The 17,502-nt window shown below is 42.8% G+C and overlaps 2 protein-coding genes across 6 annotated transcripts in view; one reads left to right on the forward strand and one right to left on the reverse strand.

The window, feature by feature from the left end:
* Window positions 1-10: 10 nt before the first annotated feature.
* On the reverse strand, window positions 11-2,992 carry lhfpl5a (LHFPL tetraspan subfamily member 5a). Its single transcript, XM_026307418.1, has 3 exons — window positions 2,412-2,992; window positions 828-1,064; window positions 11-104 (listed from the first exon to the last, which is right to left on the reverse strand). Exons 1-3 carry the CDS (start codon window positions 2,812-2,814, stop codon window positions 94-96), a joined length of 651 nt encoding a protein of 216 aa, XP_026163203.1. The 5' UTR covers window positions 2,815-2,992; the 3' UTR covers window positions 11-93.
* Window positions 2,993-10,599: 7,607 nt separating this feature from the next.
* Window positions 10,600-17,502, forward strand: part of kif21b (kinesin family member 21B) — a 54,839-nt gene continuing 47,936 nt past the window's right edge. For all 5 annotated transcript variants that reach the window (XM_026305940.1, XM_026305942.1, XM_026305943.1 and 2 more), the window contains exon 1: window positions 10,600-10,933. In XM_026305940.1, the coding sequence (XP_026161725.1) occupies window positions 10,893-10,933 (41 nt within the window). In that variant the 5' untranslated portion in view covers window positions 10,600-10,892. The remainder of the gene's footprint in view (window positions 10,934-17,502) is intronic.

Raw genomic sequence — 17,502 nt, forward strand, 5'->3', positions numbered from 1 at the left:
GGCATCCAGACTACGTCAGGGTATGTTTGAATCTCCTAAGTCAGCAGGTCCTCGTGTCCTGTCCATCTCTGGCCGCTCTTTTCCAGAGGGGCTCTAAGCATTATCTGTAGTCAAGAAAAAGGCAGCATTAATGGACAAATACAGTGAAATCATTAGTTCATTAAGGCAGTAGCTCAGCTGGATTTTACCATTTACTGTAGTTACTGTGGTACAGCAGTGTTTTCTCCTGATGTGAATATCAGTGTGTTAACATGCTGTTTACCATATTCACAATGTTAGTGTAGCATGTTGGCATGATAACTTTGGAAAGTAGCACTAAATAGAAAGAGCAACTGTGGCTGACGGCAATGTTAGTGCTGGACAGAAACAAAATTTGATGTGTCAGAAATTGCATATTCTCTGGATATCATCACTAAATAGTCAGGTAAAAGGATCATTGGTGCTTTTTCAGGTAATTACATCCAGTTGTTGGGGAAATATTTCAGTCTGGACAAGACCAACTGCCAGGCTGCTTATGTGGCTAAAGAGCCATGTTAAAACACAGCAGAGAGTAAAAGAAAAACTATAGAGTTTGGATCTTTTGGATCTTTTATCTTTCATTTTACTCTGGCCTTGGTGATTCAGCACCTAGTAGAAGCTTCAAGGCTGCCCAGCCTCTGCTTCACCTCTTTTCAGCTTCCCTATAGGCAAAGCAGGTAACCCTCACTGAAAGCTTAAACTTTTCCTTATTCTTCGCCTTTCACCTGAATCTCTGTCTCTTCTTCTATCCAGTCAAATACCATCATCAGGCTTGTGCCACTCCTCCACCCTCCCATCACTCATGGTACCTTTCTCCTCCACCTGAAAGTCCTCGGGCAGCAGCTTGTCCTGCCGGTTGCCCAGGCTGAAGGCCAGGAAGGAGAGGATGAGTGAGTCCATGATGCTGATGATGGCTAGGATGTAAGCCCAGCGCACTGTGCAGTTTCCCAGAGTGTATTTGTCGGTCCGCTGGCCACACATGCGCTTCACCTGTTCTGAATCCCAGCCGTCAGGATAGATCATACAGCCAATCACCATGCACGTACCTCGGAGAGAGGGAGGCACAGGGCTGGTGTTTGTTGTGTTTATTAAAATACACAAAGGATTTTAATGTGGCAAATATGAATATACCATACATATGTTATACAATATTGAAAGGTGTAAAGGATAAGTCTGGTAATTGTCTCTTTATTTTCCACAAATCCTATACAGAGACTAAACCCAACAATGCATTTCATGTATTCACCATGTCTGTGAATCCACTGCAGTATAGCAGTGTATGTATAAGTTTGTCTGGGCTGCAAACTGTTAAAAACACCAGTGAGCCTCACCACTGCACTGTGATGTGCTCTCTCCTCACAAAAAAGTATGAAGCCTGTCTTGTTTTTTTTAAAAGATCTTTTTTTAAAGACAGGATTTAGATTTTTACTGTAAAAGTAACATTACACAGTGTGACTCACCAGAGTCTTTTAATAATAATGGAGGTCTGCAGAACAGATGGATAAGTTGAGCCCAGTTCTGTATTCACACACATTACGGTCAGTACACTAAATTCATTGTTGGTTTTAGTCTGTGTGTGTGTGTAGGATTAGTGGAAAACACCAAAAACACAGAAAGTCACTATCATATGGTGCAGTAAAAGAGCATCTTGCTGCTGTTGGTGAGCAGCGTCACAAACTACCTTCTCCACCTCCAGAACTGAAACAGGACAAGTAAACCAGCAGACAATGTGCACTGCATTAATTCAGGTACATACACACACACACACACACACACACACACAGTTGCCTAGCAACTCTTGAAAATTGAACATGTTCATCCATTATTGACTCTGTAGACAGCCAGTCGGCCTCGTGCTGTCCCACCTCAGCAGGAAGAGCCGTGTGAACTATCAGGTGACAGGGTGAAACACACACTTTCACTTCCTCACACACCCTCACACCTTCAACACTCACGTTTCTCTTTCTACAGTCTCTTTCTAATTTTCAGAATTTTAACCTGCAACTTGTCGTTGGCTCACCAGCACATCATGAACATAAATGTTTTACACCACCTGGACCAACATGTTTAGTGAAGAAGGTTCTCCTTGTAGTTAGATCTAACTCAGAAGAACAAGAGTAGAACTTATTTGTGCTAATCACTAATCCCAACAACGTTGAATTCAGGATCTACATTTCAAAGCCAACACATAAAGACTCCTGAATACACAAAAATATGTTGCAACCTTGTGAGGACCCTCACTGACATGCCCCATCTTCCAACTAAATACCCTAATTCTACTCTTGACCCTAAAACCAAGGACTATGATGTTTCCATTTATTATGGTCGTTAAGAGACAAAATGGATATGAGCCATATAAAGTGTAACCACTTGTTGCAGACAGACTCACTCACTGGAGGCCAGCTGCATCCAGGCGCAGATCTTGTACACGCTCCCTGCGTTGCAGAAGAAGAAGAGGCTGAAGCAGACGATGCTGCCCACTATCAGCAGCATGGAGATCCCCACGAAGAACATGGCCGTCTTGAAGGCGCCGGACGGGATGGAACCGAAATCCAACGCGCTCCCTTTGCAGGTGAGCTCCGAGGTGAGCGCGTTCCCAATGCAGTAGTGGAAGAGGCCGAAGTATCCGGCCTGCGGCGTGTTGACGCTGTCCCCGATCCAGTACGGCTGGATGAACACCACCACGGTGATAACGGCGAAGGTGATGGTGAAAACCGTCCACAGCACGCCCACGGCCCGGGCGTTACGCACGTAGTTGGTGTGGTAGATTTTAGCAGCTTCCTGAGCAGGGAGCATGGTTCAAAGGTCAGTAGAACAACTCTCAGGCTTTTCTGCTTCTGTGAAGCTGTTCAGGAGAGAACAAGAGACAACACTGACATTACTGCTTTGAAAAGATGAGAGATAAACATCCTCTTTCTGAGTGCTGGATCCAAAGTGACTGAAGTGGCCCACAGCTGAAACCAGCAGCACAAAGTCTTTCTCCAGTGCGTTTATCATCACTCCCCTCCTGGTCTGTCTGCTGGGAGCTTTCAGATAATGAATGATTAATGGTTAAAAGATCCACAGAATAGAGTGACTCCCCAGGTTGAAACCAAGACTATTCCCCTTTCACTTTTAATGCCACTGGTTACTTCACTTTCCTTCTTTTGGTTTCTGATTTTTCTTTTTTTTTTATTTAGGCTATAGCTGCAGGTAAACTAGTGAAGCTTTGAATGAGCACAGTCAGTGTGGCTGCAGGTCCAGGGTTCTGGGTGGGTGAAAAGGGTTGGGGTTAAAGGTTCAATGTGGAAAATGTAGCAGTATCTAGTGGTCAGATTGTGAAGGAGCCTTTAAAATAAAATGTAATTCCCTGTATATAGAGCCAGTGTTTGGTTTGTCCATTCTGGGCTACTGTAGAAACGTGGAGGTGGAACATGGCTGCCTTTGTGGAGGGAGACCCAATCTGATCTGCTGATAGAAACCAGCTGTATGTCCTATTAGTCTCTTAGACTGAGGTAGACTGATAGACACCTTGGCTAACCAAGACAGCACAGTGAGAGAGAGAGAGGGGCCAGTTAGAAAGTGACCTTCACTGATGACGTCACCACTCCAATGCTGTCATTTACATTTCACCTCATTGAACCAAGGTTCAAACAAAATTGGCTGATTTTTTTGGGGTCAGTATGGGTCACCATACTTGGCCAGTTAAGTCACTTTCACTTTCACAAATAATTATGGGACTAATTTGGATGTGATCATTTTGCTGAGGTGGTCTTTGAGCAATATTACAGAACAACTCCGGTTACAGGGGCATGACTGGAGGGGGTGTAACAGGAGGTGGCTTTGCTGAGTGTGGTCTGCAGGCTGCAGACAGACACTTCTCCTGAGAGACTGCTGAGATAATGGTGGAAGGAAACTTGTGTGTACTTCGGTCAAACACTAGATGGGGTTATAGAGCTGCAGTCTAGTACATCACCCTATCACAGGCGCCTCACAGCAGTACAATTATTAGGTTGTCTACATATGTAATTATGTTTATGGTAACTTGTCCAGAGAGAATGAAATAATACCTTATCTCCTTCTCTTTTGCAGTTTAAACATGTTACATGCTCATTGTACTTTCTTCAACTAGCATTTGTGAAAAATGTTTGCTGTACAAAACATGAGCCTTAACATCAATTATAAATTATATATCTCAGATATCTGCTGCATTTTGTTAGCGTGAAAATCCATTTTTGTGGTGCTTTTGTTACAGTCACATGTGCAGTTGTCAATGCATGTTGTGTGCTTCTGTTCTCAGGAAAGGCCCAACATGCTGCTGTGCTGTGACAACATATGCATTTATTGACGTGAAGGAGCTCGTTCACATGTCTAATGCTGACACGTTTGACCTTTTCACATCCTAATTAGCCAATATTTATGCACACAAGGGACCTGACTGAATAATTAATGAGCTTTTTCAGCCAGATTTTGTTTGTTCACTCTGAGTTTTGCCTCAGTTATATCAGTTCAGATTTACAATATATCTGCAGTGTGTATGTATGTGAATACATCTGTCTTTGTGTGCACAAGTGTGGGCACAGGCGTGTCAATACCCTGTATTTTATTAAGTGATACCGCCCCAGTGTGAGTGTGAGGCTGTTTATAATCAAGTTATGTGGGAGCAGCAATCCAATTTTCTGATGGAGAATAGAATAAGATTCCATGTATGTGTGTGTGTGTGCTTGTACTTCAGTATTTGCAAGGACCTATTTGAGCATAATTCTATCAGAGTGAGGACATTTTGGCCAGTCCTCACTGTTTTAGGCTCCTGTTTAAGTGCTCAAGAATGTATTATGTCAATGAGTGTCCTCACAAAGAGAGGAGTAAAGCTGTGTGTGTGTCTACGTGATGCTTGCAGACAAAAAGAAGATTTCGTGCTCCCTTTGTGCGCATGACTGTGTTTGCGAGCTAACATGTTAGGCGTAGCTTCTATTTTGATTAATCTGTGTAAAGAGCTAATCGTGGGCAAGACCCCAGTGATATGGATCTGTTCACATATGGTAGATGTTGTAGGTGCAATAAACGTTGTATTTTGTCACAGAAACATTGACAGAGAGGCTTTCCTTAAAAAAAAACAAAAACAAAAAACTGTATGTGCCTGTAAAACATATCTATGGAAAACTGATTCCATGGTTTCAAGGGGAATTCAGGAATCTGTTGATACTCCTTATCTCCCATTTTGCCTAAAGGGGAAGCTGTATGTTTATCATTTGTGTGTGTGTGTGTGACAGAGAGAGAGTGAGTGAGAGATTAACCCTTTACACCCTCTTTAGGCCTGTTTGCTGTGAAAAGCACAAAGGGGCTTTTCTGCCATCTCAGCATCTCTTCCTGTTCGTGTCTGCCTGTCTTCTTTAGAGGGCATTTCCATAGAAACGAGGTGCAGGAGTCCCTCAGTGAGACAAGAGGGTGGCTAACAGGGTAAGATGACAAAAGATGAGTGTGTAAAATAATCGGGCATTTGTACTAATTTAATGACAGATAAATGTAGTGTGTCTTCATTTTATTAAGACACATTATATCCTGGAAATGTAACAGTGCATTGTTACAATCATCCATATTTACATTATATGTCCAGCCTCAATTACTTTGCATGTGTATTGAACATATACAGAACTTTTAAATGTCATGTACAAAGCACTTAGTTGCAGCAGCTATGATGGGTCTCTACTCCTCTGACAAAGATGGACCTTATTAGACTTATTGTGCAGGCGTGTGTGTGTGTGTGTGTTAGTAAAATCATGCAATGGGCTCAGGGCAGAGAACCACAGAGCAATTACTTCTTGATGTCCTCCTCTCATCGCTCACACATCTCTGACCTGTAAAGCAGCAGTTAAGTCAGTGAGTGTCACTACCTCTGTGAAACACCCTGAGGCTGGAGCAGCTACTCCACCCCAGCCGCTACTTGGCCACAGCTCAGCAGGAAGCATCGGCGCCTGGGTAGAGATGGTGCAAAGTGTGGGTCAACATGTGCCCTGGGGATGGACGCAGGAATGTAGGGCTGCTCAACTGTGACTCATTACCGATCGCTCACTACTGTTACAGCCCTTGCTGACTGGAGACCTGTGTGTAAACACATATATTAGCTACACACAAGCTTCTTTAGGTTCAAGTACAACCCCAATTCCAAAAAAGTTTGGATGCTGTGTAAAATCTACATAACGCAAATATTTTCAAATCTCATAAACCCATATTTTATTCACAATAGGACACAGAAAACATCTCAAATGTTGTCAAGTGTTGATTTGAGAAGCTTTTAGGTTGAAATACTTTCTGACAGAACACCACTTGCTGTTTTTACCTGTTTCCAGTCTTCATACTAAGCTAACTGGCTGCTGGGTGTTGCCTTTTATTGTCCACACAAACATGAGAGTTGATTTTTCTCATGTAACTCTCAGTATCAAAAGAAATGAAACAAACCATATTTTCCAAATTTTTTTGCTTTTCCTTTAACTATTACATCCATGCAAGCATGGTAAAGCATGCAGAGGCTGTTGTCAGTATCAAGATTTTGGAATCAAAAATGTATTTGTCACTCTGCTTGTGGTAAAGGCATACTTTCACTACTGTACTGCAGTGAGGGGAAGCCAAACTCTGCAGGGTGGTGGGACAAATCACAAGAGGGGGTCTAGCAATGCCAAGGACTGGCACAGAGCTTCTCTGCTGTATGTCGCTCCAGCTGACACACATAAATCTAAAGCACCCAAGTGGCTCCTGTCAGACACACACATGCGCACATAAAATATAGATGCCATCAAACAACCGTGTACACACTTATTGCACTTATTAGACTCTGCCATGTTTCCCTCTTGTAAAAGGAATAGAGAGAAACAAAAAAATAAACATGAAACAACTGCAAAATTCATCCGTCTGACTCTTCATCTTGGTAGCACACCTCTTTCTCTGCCAGCCAGTGAGTCGTCAGATGTGTGTTTGCGTAATCCTGGCCAATTGAAACAGTTTTGTTACGGTAAAGAATCTGGGATTATCTTTTGGGGCTTCAAAGCCAAATATAGAAAAGGATGTGAAGGATTAGACACACCAAAGAATAAGAATGGAGAATACATTAGGGTGCAGTTTCATCTTCCATTTCACTCTATCTCACTTCATGTCTTGTTCACCAATGGAGGCAATATGGTGTTTGGGTTGGAGAAGCTACACAGAAGATTGGACTTGTTTATTAGCAAATTCATTTTAGTTCATCTTTATTAAATGCACAATAATATAAGGTTTACATAACATACTGTGCAGGCCTGTATAATAACATTTAATATTGGGTTATGTGCGTTACTTTACATTATTTTCCATTATGCTGACAATAAAATATGTTATTGCAAAGTTATATATTCAACATTTGACAAAATAGCTTCAGAAAGATTGTGGTACATTAAAGTTATGAGTCATCTTCATGTTTTCACTTCAGGATATAATCATATGCTTTAGAAATTAGAAGGGCCATCCAAAAAGATTCACAAAGTGGATTTATTTTTGCACCGAACCCTGTTTACACACTCACACTGTGGAGACCTGTTTTCCTCCATAGAAATCTATTTTAGGGTGACCACCTGGTTTAAGGTTAGGGTAAGGGTAAGTAGTTATAGTTAAGGTTCAGGTAAGTCTCAAGGAAATATAAGTCAATCTAAAGTTCCCATGAGAAATGTGTGTGTGTGTGTGTGTGTGTGTGTGTACATACGTGTGTGTGCGAGTGCATGTGCGTGTGCTGCTGGAAGAAGTAACGTGTCAAATCCGAGCTGGTGAAGGAACTGCTGACTTTACCGTGACTGACAGAGCCTGAGGGTGGCTGGAGTGATTGTGTTTGAACGCCTCTTATGCAATTATGGTGCTGTGATTTTGACTGTATGGGGCTCTAAATATAGGGATTATGCTGCCGTTTGGCAATTGCAATATTTTCAGGGTTTTATAACCCACACGGTGCGTTATGAAATAGGCTTTTTACACTGAGTGCTCTGGAGGAGGTGGTGCGCAGTAAAAAGTTAGTGGGATTTGAAAACATTTCCGAAGAGGAATGAAAGGACATAGCATATACTTTGCAAAACAGTGCAGCCTAATTATATAATAGTTTGCATGAACTGGTCTTAAGCAATCACCAGACAAAATAAGGTGAGTGTGTGTTTGAGCACTGGCCTTGCTTATGTGTGTGTTGTTGTCCTTGTTGTAGTGGCTGCTGGCTGGTTCCCAGCAGATTTAGGAGGATTGTATTGTAGCTTTATCCCCATAACTGGATGTTAATCTAGTGTGGAATCCAGCACTGCTTCTGTGTCCTGTGCAGCATGAACATCACCACCTGGTCCTTGATACAGGACATGAACACACATGCTTAGAGTCATAAGTTCCTATTTACATGCAAAGAAATAAGAGGATAGTCCATCCAACTATTTGCAGAAGTCAGAAGTGATTGATTTCACTGACAGGTTTTCTTTACCCAGATGGAAATCTGTTTGTTATGACCAGTACAGTGCAGTTTAACATCATGGTTAAAATTTAACTGCAGAACCATCCATCCATCATCTATACCAGCTTTTTCCTAACCAGGGTCCCAGGGACCTGCTGGAGCCTATCCCAGCTCTCTTTGGGTGAAAGGCAGGGGTCCACCCTGGACAGGTCCCCAGTCCATCACAGGGCCACATAGAGACAAACAACCTCACACACTCACACTCACTCCTATGGGCAATTTAGAGTCACCAATCAACCTGACATACATGTTTTTGGACTGTGGGAGGAAACTTGTTTTGAAACTTGTCAGTTTTGTTCGGTTTACATACAGTTTGTGGGAGTCACGGATGATGAGGAGGCTTTTTAAGGTTGGAGTCGTGAATCCTGCCACTGTAAAGCATATAGCCAACATCGCAGACAGCTGTAGTGGCAATGGACATATAGTAAATTACCTTTGCATAGAGAATTTAAAGTGGCTGTTTCAGCACGTTGTAGGAAACTGAACTGAGGAGAGAAAGTGAAAACTCAGCAGCATAGATCCAGAATAAAAAAAAATTAGAAAGTACATAAAGAGAGAGAGAGAGAAACTGTGGAGAGAGCATCATTTTTATTTGACTCCATTATGAGAAAGGATTTAAATTTCCTCTTTGGCCTGAGTAGAAGGGAGAAGTGAGCAGAGTCTAAACCTGAGCATATGAACTCCACCTTTGGCTAGAACGTGGGTTAATAACCTCTGCACGAGTTTCAGCCTTTGGCCTGAAGGTGGCCCCTCCTCTCCGTCAGTGCCTGTCTGTGTTTATGGCAGTTTAATGGACCTCAGATGACAGTCGGTGTGCTGCGGGTTAGTAATGATCTTTGCTGCTTGTTGTGGGTGTGCCGCCGGGCCGGGGCCACAAAGGCTCGTCGAGGCCGCTGATTGGTCCGCTGAAGGCAATACTTACTCAACTATTGGCCTTTGTACCTGCCAATCACAGGCGATTATGATGCTTTCAGGGGCTGCTCGTATTATTATAGCATTACAGAAAGAGCACTGTGTGGTGGAGTTTACTCACGTACTTTATTAACTAACATTTTCAGATACTTGTACTTGATTATTCCCATTTCTCTTTAAGCTCCACAGATGCTTTTAATACTCCACTAGAGAATCTGACTAGGCTCCATTATTATCAAAGCTTTAGTCTAACTCCACTGATACTAATTTTATCTTAATATTACATAGAAACTATGATACACAGTTATACATTAACCTACATGATAAATAAATTAGTTCTATCTTCACCACGTGTTAGTTTAAAACACAGTTTACACATTAATAGGCATAGGCCAATAATAATAATAATTTAACAATATAACATAATAATAGCATAGCATAGCATATTGTTTCATATTTGTTGTTCTGTCATCTGGGTTTTTGTGTTTCAATTTGCTTTTGCTGTACATCGCCCACTTCCTGGATGCTCTGCACTTTTGCCTTTACATTCTGGCCCTCTGTTTATGCATTGTTGTTATTGTTGTTTTAATGCACTCTATGTATTTCATGCTGTATGCTTCCCTTTTCTCTCTGTAAGGTGACCTTGAGAGTTTGAAAGGCGCCATGAAATAAAATTTATTATTATTAATATACCACTGAGGAGGGACATTCTGCTGTAAGATCATTTAATAGAAAGGTTTTGGGTTTTGAAAGGCACTGAGAGTCTAAACAGGAAATTCTAGCAAGTGTTTTTGGAGCTTGAATTATGCTGTGGACCAAGGGCCACTTTATCTCTGCTTGTCCTGCAGGTTCGTTCATTTCTTTTCCTGTTTCTTGAGAATCTCTCAGCTTAATGGAGGGGAAGGTTTACTGCTGATCGTCCCCTTTAAGTAATGGATCTAAATGGGCCTACTTCTTTCGCTGCTCCCCTTTTATCTCTGAAATGCACTGCGCTATTTATAAAATTTGCCGGGGTGTGTGTTGCATTTGCATAATACAAGCGTAGCATCGGTAGGCTATCGATGGTAGCACATTTATTCACCATTTCCCCTTTTAATATTCTTACTCAGTCCAATTGTCCTACAGTCCCTGAAGGCGTCCCTCCCTCTCCAGGTCTCACTCAGGGCTCGTCTCTCAGTGAAGCGGTGTGCGCGTCGAGGAGCGCTCGTATGTTTCACTCTTACGCATTTTGAACAGGATGTAGCGATTGAGACAGACCGCGGAAGGAGAAAGAAGCGGGTTAAACTCTGCGATGTGTCAAACACCAGTGAGCCAGACATGACCGACACATCGGGGGTGCAGAAGAAGAAGACAGGAGGTCCCTATGACCTGAGACCCGCAGCAACACCGCAGCCCCGCACCCTCAACACGCACTGAAAAACCAGCATAGCCGAAATACTCCGCATCCCGTCGCTGGACCTTTAAAGCGATAATGGCGAGTCAGGGCGACTGCTGTGTAAAGGTGGCGTTGAGGTAAGCCTCCCACGGCTGTCTGCTGGAAATCTGCCGACCTTAGCAGACCACATTGTGTCTGTGCCTCCTGGCGATCAATTAAATGCACCATGCACACCTATAGTCTCAGTCTGTGTAATGTGTCTGCTCGTTGCAGGATGCAGCAGGCTGGAGAGATATAGAAGAATATTACACCTTGCTTTCGTAATGCATGGGTGGTGCTTTGCATAGTATTGATAAGGCAAAACATGTGTCTGCTCCATGCTGCACCATATGACTCTTTTCATATCTGAGGTGCATAAGTTGTCCACAGCATTAGGTCTGTTTAATGTGAAGCAGCGACTTGCATTCAGGATTTACCACTGGCTGAGGTGACAAGGACAGATGCAGCCAGGTGCAGGGAGGAGAATGGGCGTTTCTCTCTTTTCCAATGTCTGTGTTTTTGTGCTTGTAAGAACCTACCTGCAGCCTCACCTTATTTTAGTCACATCCAGTGAACAGCTCTCATGTGCATGACTTTAGTTACCCCTGTAGACCGCTTCAGAAAACTGCCTTGTCCCTGTCTCGGCAAATGTGTCGAGCACAAAGAGATGCTCTCCTTCAGAGCGGTGTCATTCACCGCCTTTGTTGGAGATGCACCCTAATGCTCGGGCAGCACAGCAGCTTTTGGAAACATTAGCAGCCCATTGCCAAGACTGAATGCAGACTGGAAGAGAGCGTGTAAATGTGCATGTGCTGGCACTTGCTGGGTGGCAGCTTCTGAGATTGAAAGGCATGACTTGAGTGACTGGGGCTGCGTCTTTAATCATGCTGGTTTTACTGTGTGTGGAGCTGAAGCAGTGGTCTGACAGACCCACTGTTCTTTACATCAGACACTCCCAAACTCTCTCACATCAACTATTGATTGTCTGCTGTGCTGACTGAAAGCCATATATGGGAACATTTTGTCTTGAGTATGGTTGTGCACAGATTTTAGGAATGAAACTCAGCTCAGACTAGAAAATCTTAGACCTTGTCTTATTGTCCAGTTACAAGCACCTGCAGCAAAGTCATAGTAAAATCTAACTTTTCTTTTTTCATGGACCCCTCTCAGAGCCCAGTTTGGGATTTATTGATTAAACCTAGTGGGGGTTGAGGATGGGGGTCAGGCCAGTGGAGCAGGCTTTTAAAATGAACCTTACAACCAATGGCCCAGTTTCCCCCAGGGGAGATTTCAGAATCACTTGTCAATCAGCTGCTGAGTGACTCTCTTTTGTGCGTGTTCGCAGAGACAACTGTAACAGGAAGTGAGCTGGGAGGTGTTGACAAAAGAGCAAAAAAAAAAAGAAGCCACAGAGACAGTTGGTGGCTGCTGCTCAACTCAAGTTATTGATTTAAGGCTTTAGAGCAGCTTGGAGCGTTGCTGGTGGAGTGTAACTGATAGTGACGGTGGCATATCTCACTACTTACACCAGAAGTTTGTTTAGCAGCTTTTGCCTTTATTTGATGATGCTGTAATGACACAATCACGTTGTATAAGCAACATTTACCAAAATCACAGGTAATGTGGTGACTGCCACATTTAGCTCTGAACTCTAAAATGATTTCTAATCTACTGACATACATTCACATAGTAATTAGAGTTTGTGTAATTACAGGCTGGTGGACAAGCTATTGCACCTTTTCATCATGTACGATCTGTGTGTATTTACATGCCCTACAAATGCCACAGCAGTGTCTGTGTGTTTGACAGGAAATGGGGACACACAAATAAACACATGGAGAAGGATAACTTCCTGCCATACAGGCAACGGTTTCCCCCATGACCATCAAGCGTTTTTTTATTTTTCTTCCCCCAGAGAAAGTCTGCCACTGATAAGAGTGGATGGTGTTTAATTTCTCCCATGTTGTGCTGCCCTCAGGCAGACTGCACAGAGCTCATGTCTCTCACACACACACATGCACATAGAAACTACTTCTATGTGCATGTGTGTGAGTATACATTTAGAGGGCAATGAGGGCCGACTAACACACAGTCTGAGTCTCCATTTCCTGAATGTCTGCACCGCCTGCTCTAAACAATGTCCCTATAACCAGTGACATGACCTAAAATCCCACATTCAAACCTGACTGCCTGAGTAATGGTTTGGACACACACACGCACACACACACACACGCACACGCGCACGCACACGCACACACACACACACACATACACACACAGTCAGTGGTTCTGCATTGCAGTCAAACACGACGAGATACATGTAGTGTGTATCTCCTTACTAATTGACTGCCGATAAATTGCTTCTGACTTGGCTGTTGACTCTTTATAGAGCTGCACTCACTTAAGACATAAGATCAGTCTGATGAAAGCAGGCTAGAAGAATGAGTAGATGCTTACATTTTTTTGGACTCGCCCACAGTCACACTCACACACAGACATATGTGCAGTTTCACTTCACTTTGGTAGGTGCCTCCTCTTATGTTGAGTGCTGCATTTGCCCCAGATTGAAAGCTTTATGTTTGGGCCGTCACTGAGAGACTATAAACACCAATAATGCTGCCTTGTGTGTGTGTGTGTGTGTGTGTGTGTGTGTGTGTGTGTGTGTGTGTGTGTGTGTGTGTGTGTCTTGGGTGTAATGTGACATGTGAGTTATGAGCAGTATGTAAATTTGCTTTTCATATTGATATCTGTCCCCTCCACTCTTTCACTGTTTGCAGCTATGCCACTGACTCATTTCACACCAGTGAGTGACTTTTGTCCTCCACCATAGTGTCAGATCAGCCTCCTTTGCTGTGTAGACACATAGACAAATGAGTTTAGAGCTGTCTTTGACCTTGTGACTGCTGCTAAATATTCTCACCTTAACAGACATTTCCTCAAGGCTTTCCTCTCTAATTTAGGCGCTGCTGCTAGGAAAGTGACCTGAGGAGTCACAAAGGAGGTGATTCTTTGCTTGTTTTTGTTTCATGTATTTGCGGCTCAAGATGATGACAGTAATGAGGTTGAATGAAAAAGCTCTGCAAATAGAGCACAAAATACTCAGTGTTCTTTCAGAGCCCACCGGTGGCTGAGTGGAACGTTTTGTGACGCAGAGCATTTTGGCTTAAGGGTGGTAGACCTCAGCTGAGTAAAAACAAAAAGAACTTGTTTTTTTTTTTTCTATGGATGTGTTGACCAGTCGCTGCACAAAAACACAAAGGTTTCTCATAAAACCATTAATGTGCTGAAGACTTTTACCACTCCGTGATCAAAACAGTGGCTTCAAAACAAAACAGGAGTAGCGGAAAGGGCCCCTCACAGCTGATACACAAAGGCTTTAATGGGAGTAAAAAAAAGGTGGTGTTTTGTTGTGGGACGTATGTCCTGTGTAGGCTACCAGTCTCGCCTGTTTCCTGTGTGTGTTAATAGGCTGCTACATAGGCCCTGTGTGGGTTACACACCTCCCCAGGGAGCTGCCTTCCAAAGTGACCACACTTTTGTGGGAAACTTTGTGCGAGCAGGTCAACAGTCTACAACACTGTTATGTGACTGCTGCAATGTAATCTCCTCATGAATACTTACACTTGGTCTCAAGATCAACCCCCCCTTTCAGGCCAGATTTACAGTCCCTGATGAGGAAAAGTCAACGAAGTTTTGCTTTGTTGATGGGAGTCACCAGTGAATTTCTTTCTAATCAGTCATTTAAACTCTACTGGGGGAAGAGGAGCAGGAAACATGACAGAGCACACACCCGAGTAGGCTGTGCATCACTTCCTCACGCTGGCCTGCTGGTCACATGCTTTTTTTTGTTGATGCTGCAGTTCAAACTTATCATACCCAACAGTGCTGTGTGAATATCTTCTGTGGCGGAGTGTTAAAGAAGCTGCCCGTTTAGCATCGCTCAGCACTGTGTGTATGGGCCTGTGTTAACTGGAGCCTCTGAAATTACACTTGAAAGTTGATGGGAATGACATGGACAGATTGTTTAAACAGTGTGACACAGTGATCTGCAGAAAGCAACAAAGAATACCAACATTTCAAAACAGTAAGGCGGCTTAAGAGACTAGTACTAGGATTTTTGTGCATCACTCTTGTTCTAACTGTAGACATGTTGCATAATCAGACTCTGCAGGCTCAGCAGCTTGTTGCTGCCTGATGAGATGAAAAAGCTCTGGTTAGGTTGCTAAGCTGCACTTCTTAATCTTAGTTTCCAAACAATCATATTACTCTTGTTAATCTAATGAGAAATGAATTATAGAGAAATTTGTGTTTCTGAGTTGGTACAGGTATCAGGGAACTGTTGTCACTGTGCTAAATGTTAAGTCTGACTTCCATATTTAAACAAGTAGCTTAGAAATATTCGACACTTGTCAGGAGCTTTGGCATCAGAACTAACTGTGCAACTGATCTGTTGATGAACTTCTCCCTGTTCAGTTCATCAGTGCTCTCAAATGGCGTGCTGTGACTGCATTATGACTTCCTGTAAGGCGGCTGCTGGATGCATCCACACTTCCGGTTCACTTCCTGCTTCATGAGCGGCTGATGAGCCTGTTGACAGGATTCAGTTCGAATTAAAGTTAAAGCTCGGGCCATTATTTTCATCCAGCCTGCTTCCTTCTGTTAATCACTTTGAGCTGCCTCTGTGTGTGAAATGTGATACGTAAGTAAAGTTGCCTTGTTTTATTGATGTGTATCTTGTGTGGGGGCATTAACTGAAGTTCTAGGTTATGAAAAGATGGAAAATACACATGGTCCAGTGTGTTAACTATTCTCTCACCATGACATGTCATCTTGGACTTCCCTCTAAATATTTGCCTCATCCTTTTATGTTCTCTTGCTCAAGCTCGTCTGCACTGTGAGCAAAATAAAGTGTGAAACTGTGACCAAAATGCTGGAATGTCACCAGTTCCCCCTCCAGCTCCTTTCACCCCCTGTTCGCCCACTCTAGCATGTGCACACAAATAAACACACGCAGATTTGTGTTTCTTTGAATTCATCCATCTGAATTCAATAAGGAATGAAAGGCGCTTCAGTCTGAACATTTGCATTTGTCTGTTTTCAGGGTCCGTTTTCATCATACGTCAGCTGGAGCAGGCTTTCTAAACACTACTAACTATCATCACTTCATGTCGCCTGAATACAAGAAAACCATTTTTTTTAAAATCAGTGACATTTTGGTGAGGGTTAAATACATTTTTCTTCAACTCTTCTGTGGTATGCATATTTTAATAAACCATATGACCAATTTGTGTGTGTTGACATTGTTGTGTTCATTTAGAAATCATAGGGGTGTGTGTGTGAGGAGGGGGGTGAGGCATAGCAGAGGCCCTTTAAACAGAGCACCTCTTGGGTGAGCGTGGACAGAGGACACAGTGTGAATGGGCCTGATGTCACTGCAGGTCTTTGTGCTCTGTGCTGAGCTTGCACACACACACACACACACACACACGTACACACTCTGATAAAGACTCGCTGAGCAGAGGCAAAGAAGGGTAAATGAGAATGAGGTCCAGGCTGTATTTTTAGAGACAACACTAGAGAGGAAGGGGCTAAAGGAAGATGTGAGAGAGGTTTTCAGAGTCAAAAGCTGAAATCCTCTGTGTTCTCCCTCTTTTGAAAAGAGTGACGCTTCCTGCAATTCAACAGAACTAATACAAAGAAAAATCAAAGAGGAAAAGGGACAGAGGAGGGTGCTGGGCCGAGAGGGGGCGGAGTGGAAGAAGGGGCAAGTGTCTTGTCTGTTGTCAAAAGAACTACTGTAGCGTGCAAATATGAACTCTTAGCCAAACATGAAATCAGCGTGTCTGCATGGGTGCATCCATGTGTGTGTACGAGCATGTATGTGTGTATGTCTGAGCGCCGTGTGTATGAATGATGTGGGCACAGCTGCACGTGCTTACCATATTCCCACAGAGGGAGGAGGATCCAGGGGATGGAGACCCTCAGGTGTTGTGTCTAGACTGTCAAGAGTTTATTTACTTCCCTGCTGTTGTAATGTTGGATATTGTTTCTAAACAGTGTAAAATTATAGTGTCTTCTGCTTTTTTAATCAATAACCAGAAATAGGAGTATGAAGTTCAAGAATTGTCCTTCCTCTTACACGCAAACACACATATCTTTTTCCCCTGCAGTAAACATATAGTGCACACTGTAAGCAGGTCATGAAAGCTCTTATTATGTTCCTCCATTCTGTGTCTGAAGTGGTTTCATTGGGGCTTCCAATGCTTTTCTTCCTAAGTTTCATTGTTTTTCATTTGGCCTAATATGCCATTTCTGAACAGCAAAATCAGATTTAACTTGGTGTGTTGGTTTATATATTAGATACTAGACAAAAGATGTGTGTGAGACCAGCTGGCCCATAATCACCTTCAGTGGCAGTAAGTAGCTTAATTACTGCTGGAGTTTGTGTGTGTTGTGTATGTTTTGTTTATATGTGTCAGAAGAGTGAGGCTTTCTAACTGCTGAAATTAGCATGAAGTTGATGAACTGTAATGTATCTGTTCTATAAATTCATTTCTCCAGCATCATTTTATTTCTCCAGTACTTGCAAAATTCTCTTTTGAATGTTTTTGCTAATTAATAAATGTTCACACACACGCGCGCATACTAAAATGTTGAGTTTTGATAT

Source organism: Mastacembelus armatus, chromosome 5 (genome assembly GCF_900324485.2).
Source record: "Mastacembelus armatus chromosome 5, fMasArm1.2, whole genome shotgun sequence".
Classification (NCBI taxonomy): Eukaryota; Metazoa; Chordata; class Actinopteri; order Synbranchiformes; family Mastacembelidae; genus Mastacembelus; species Mastacembelus armatus.

Coding starts and splice junctions, on each gene's coding strand:
- lhfpl5a (XM_026307418.1), bottom strand. CDS start 2,814: ATGCTCCCTGCTCAGGAAGCTGCTAAAATCTACCACACCAACTACGTG. Junction 1,065..2,411: donor CTGGATGCAGCTGGCCTCCA/GTGAGTGAGTCT, acceptor CCTCTCTCCGAG/GTACGTGCATGGTGATTGGC.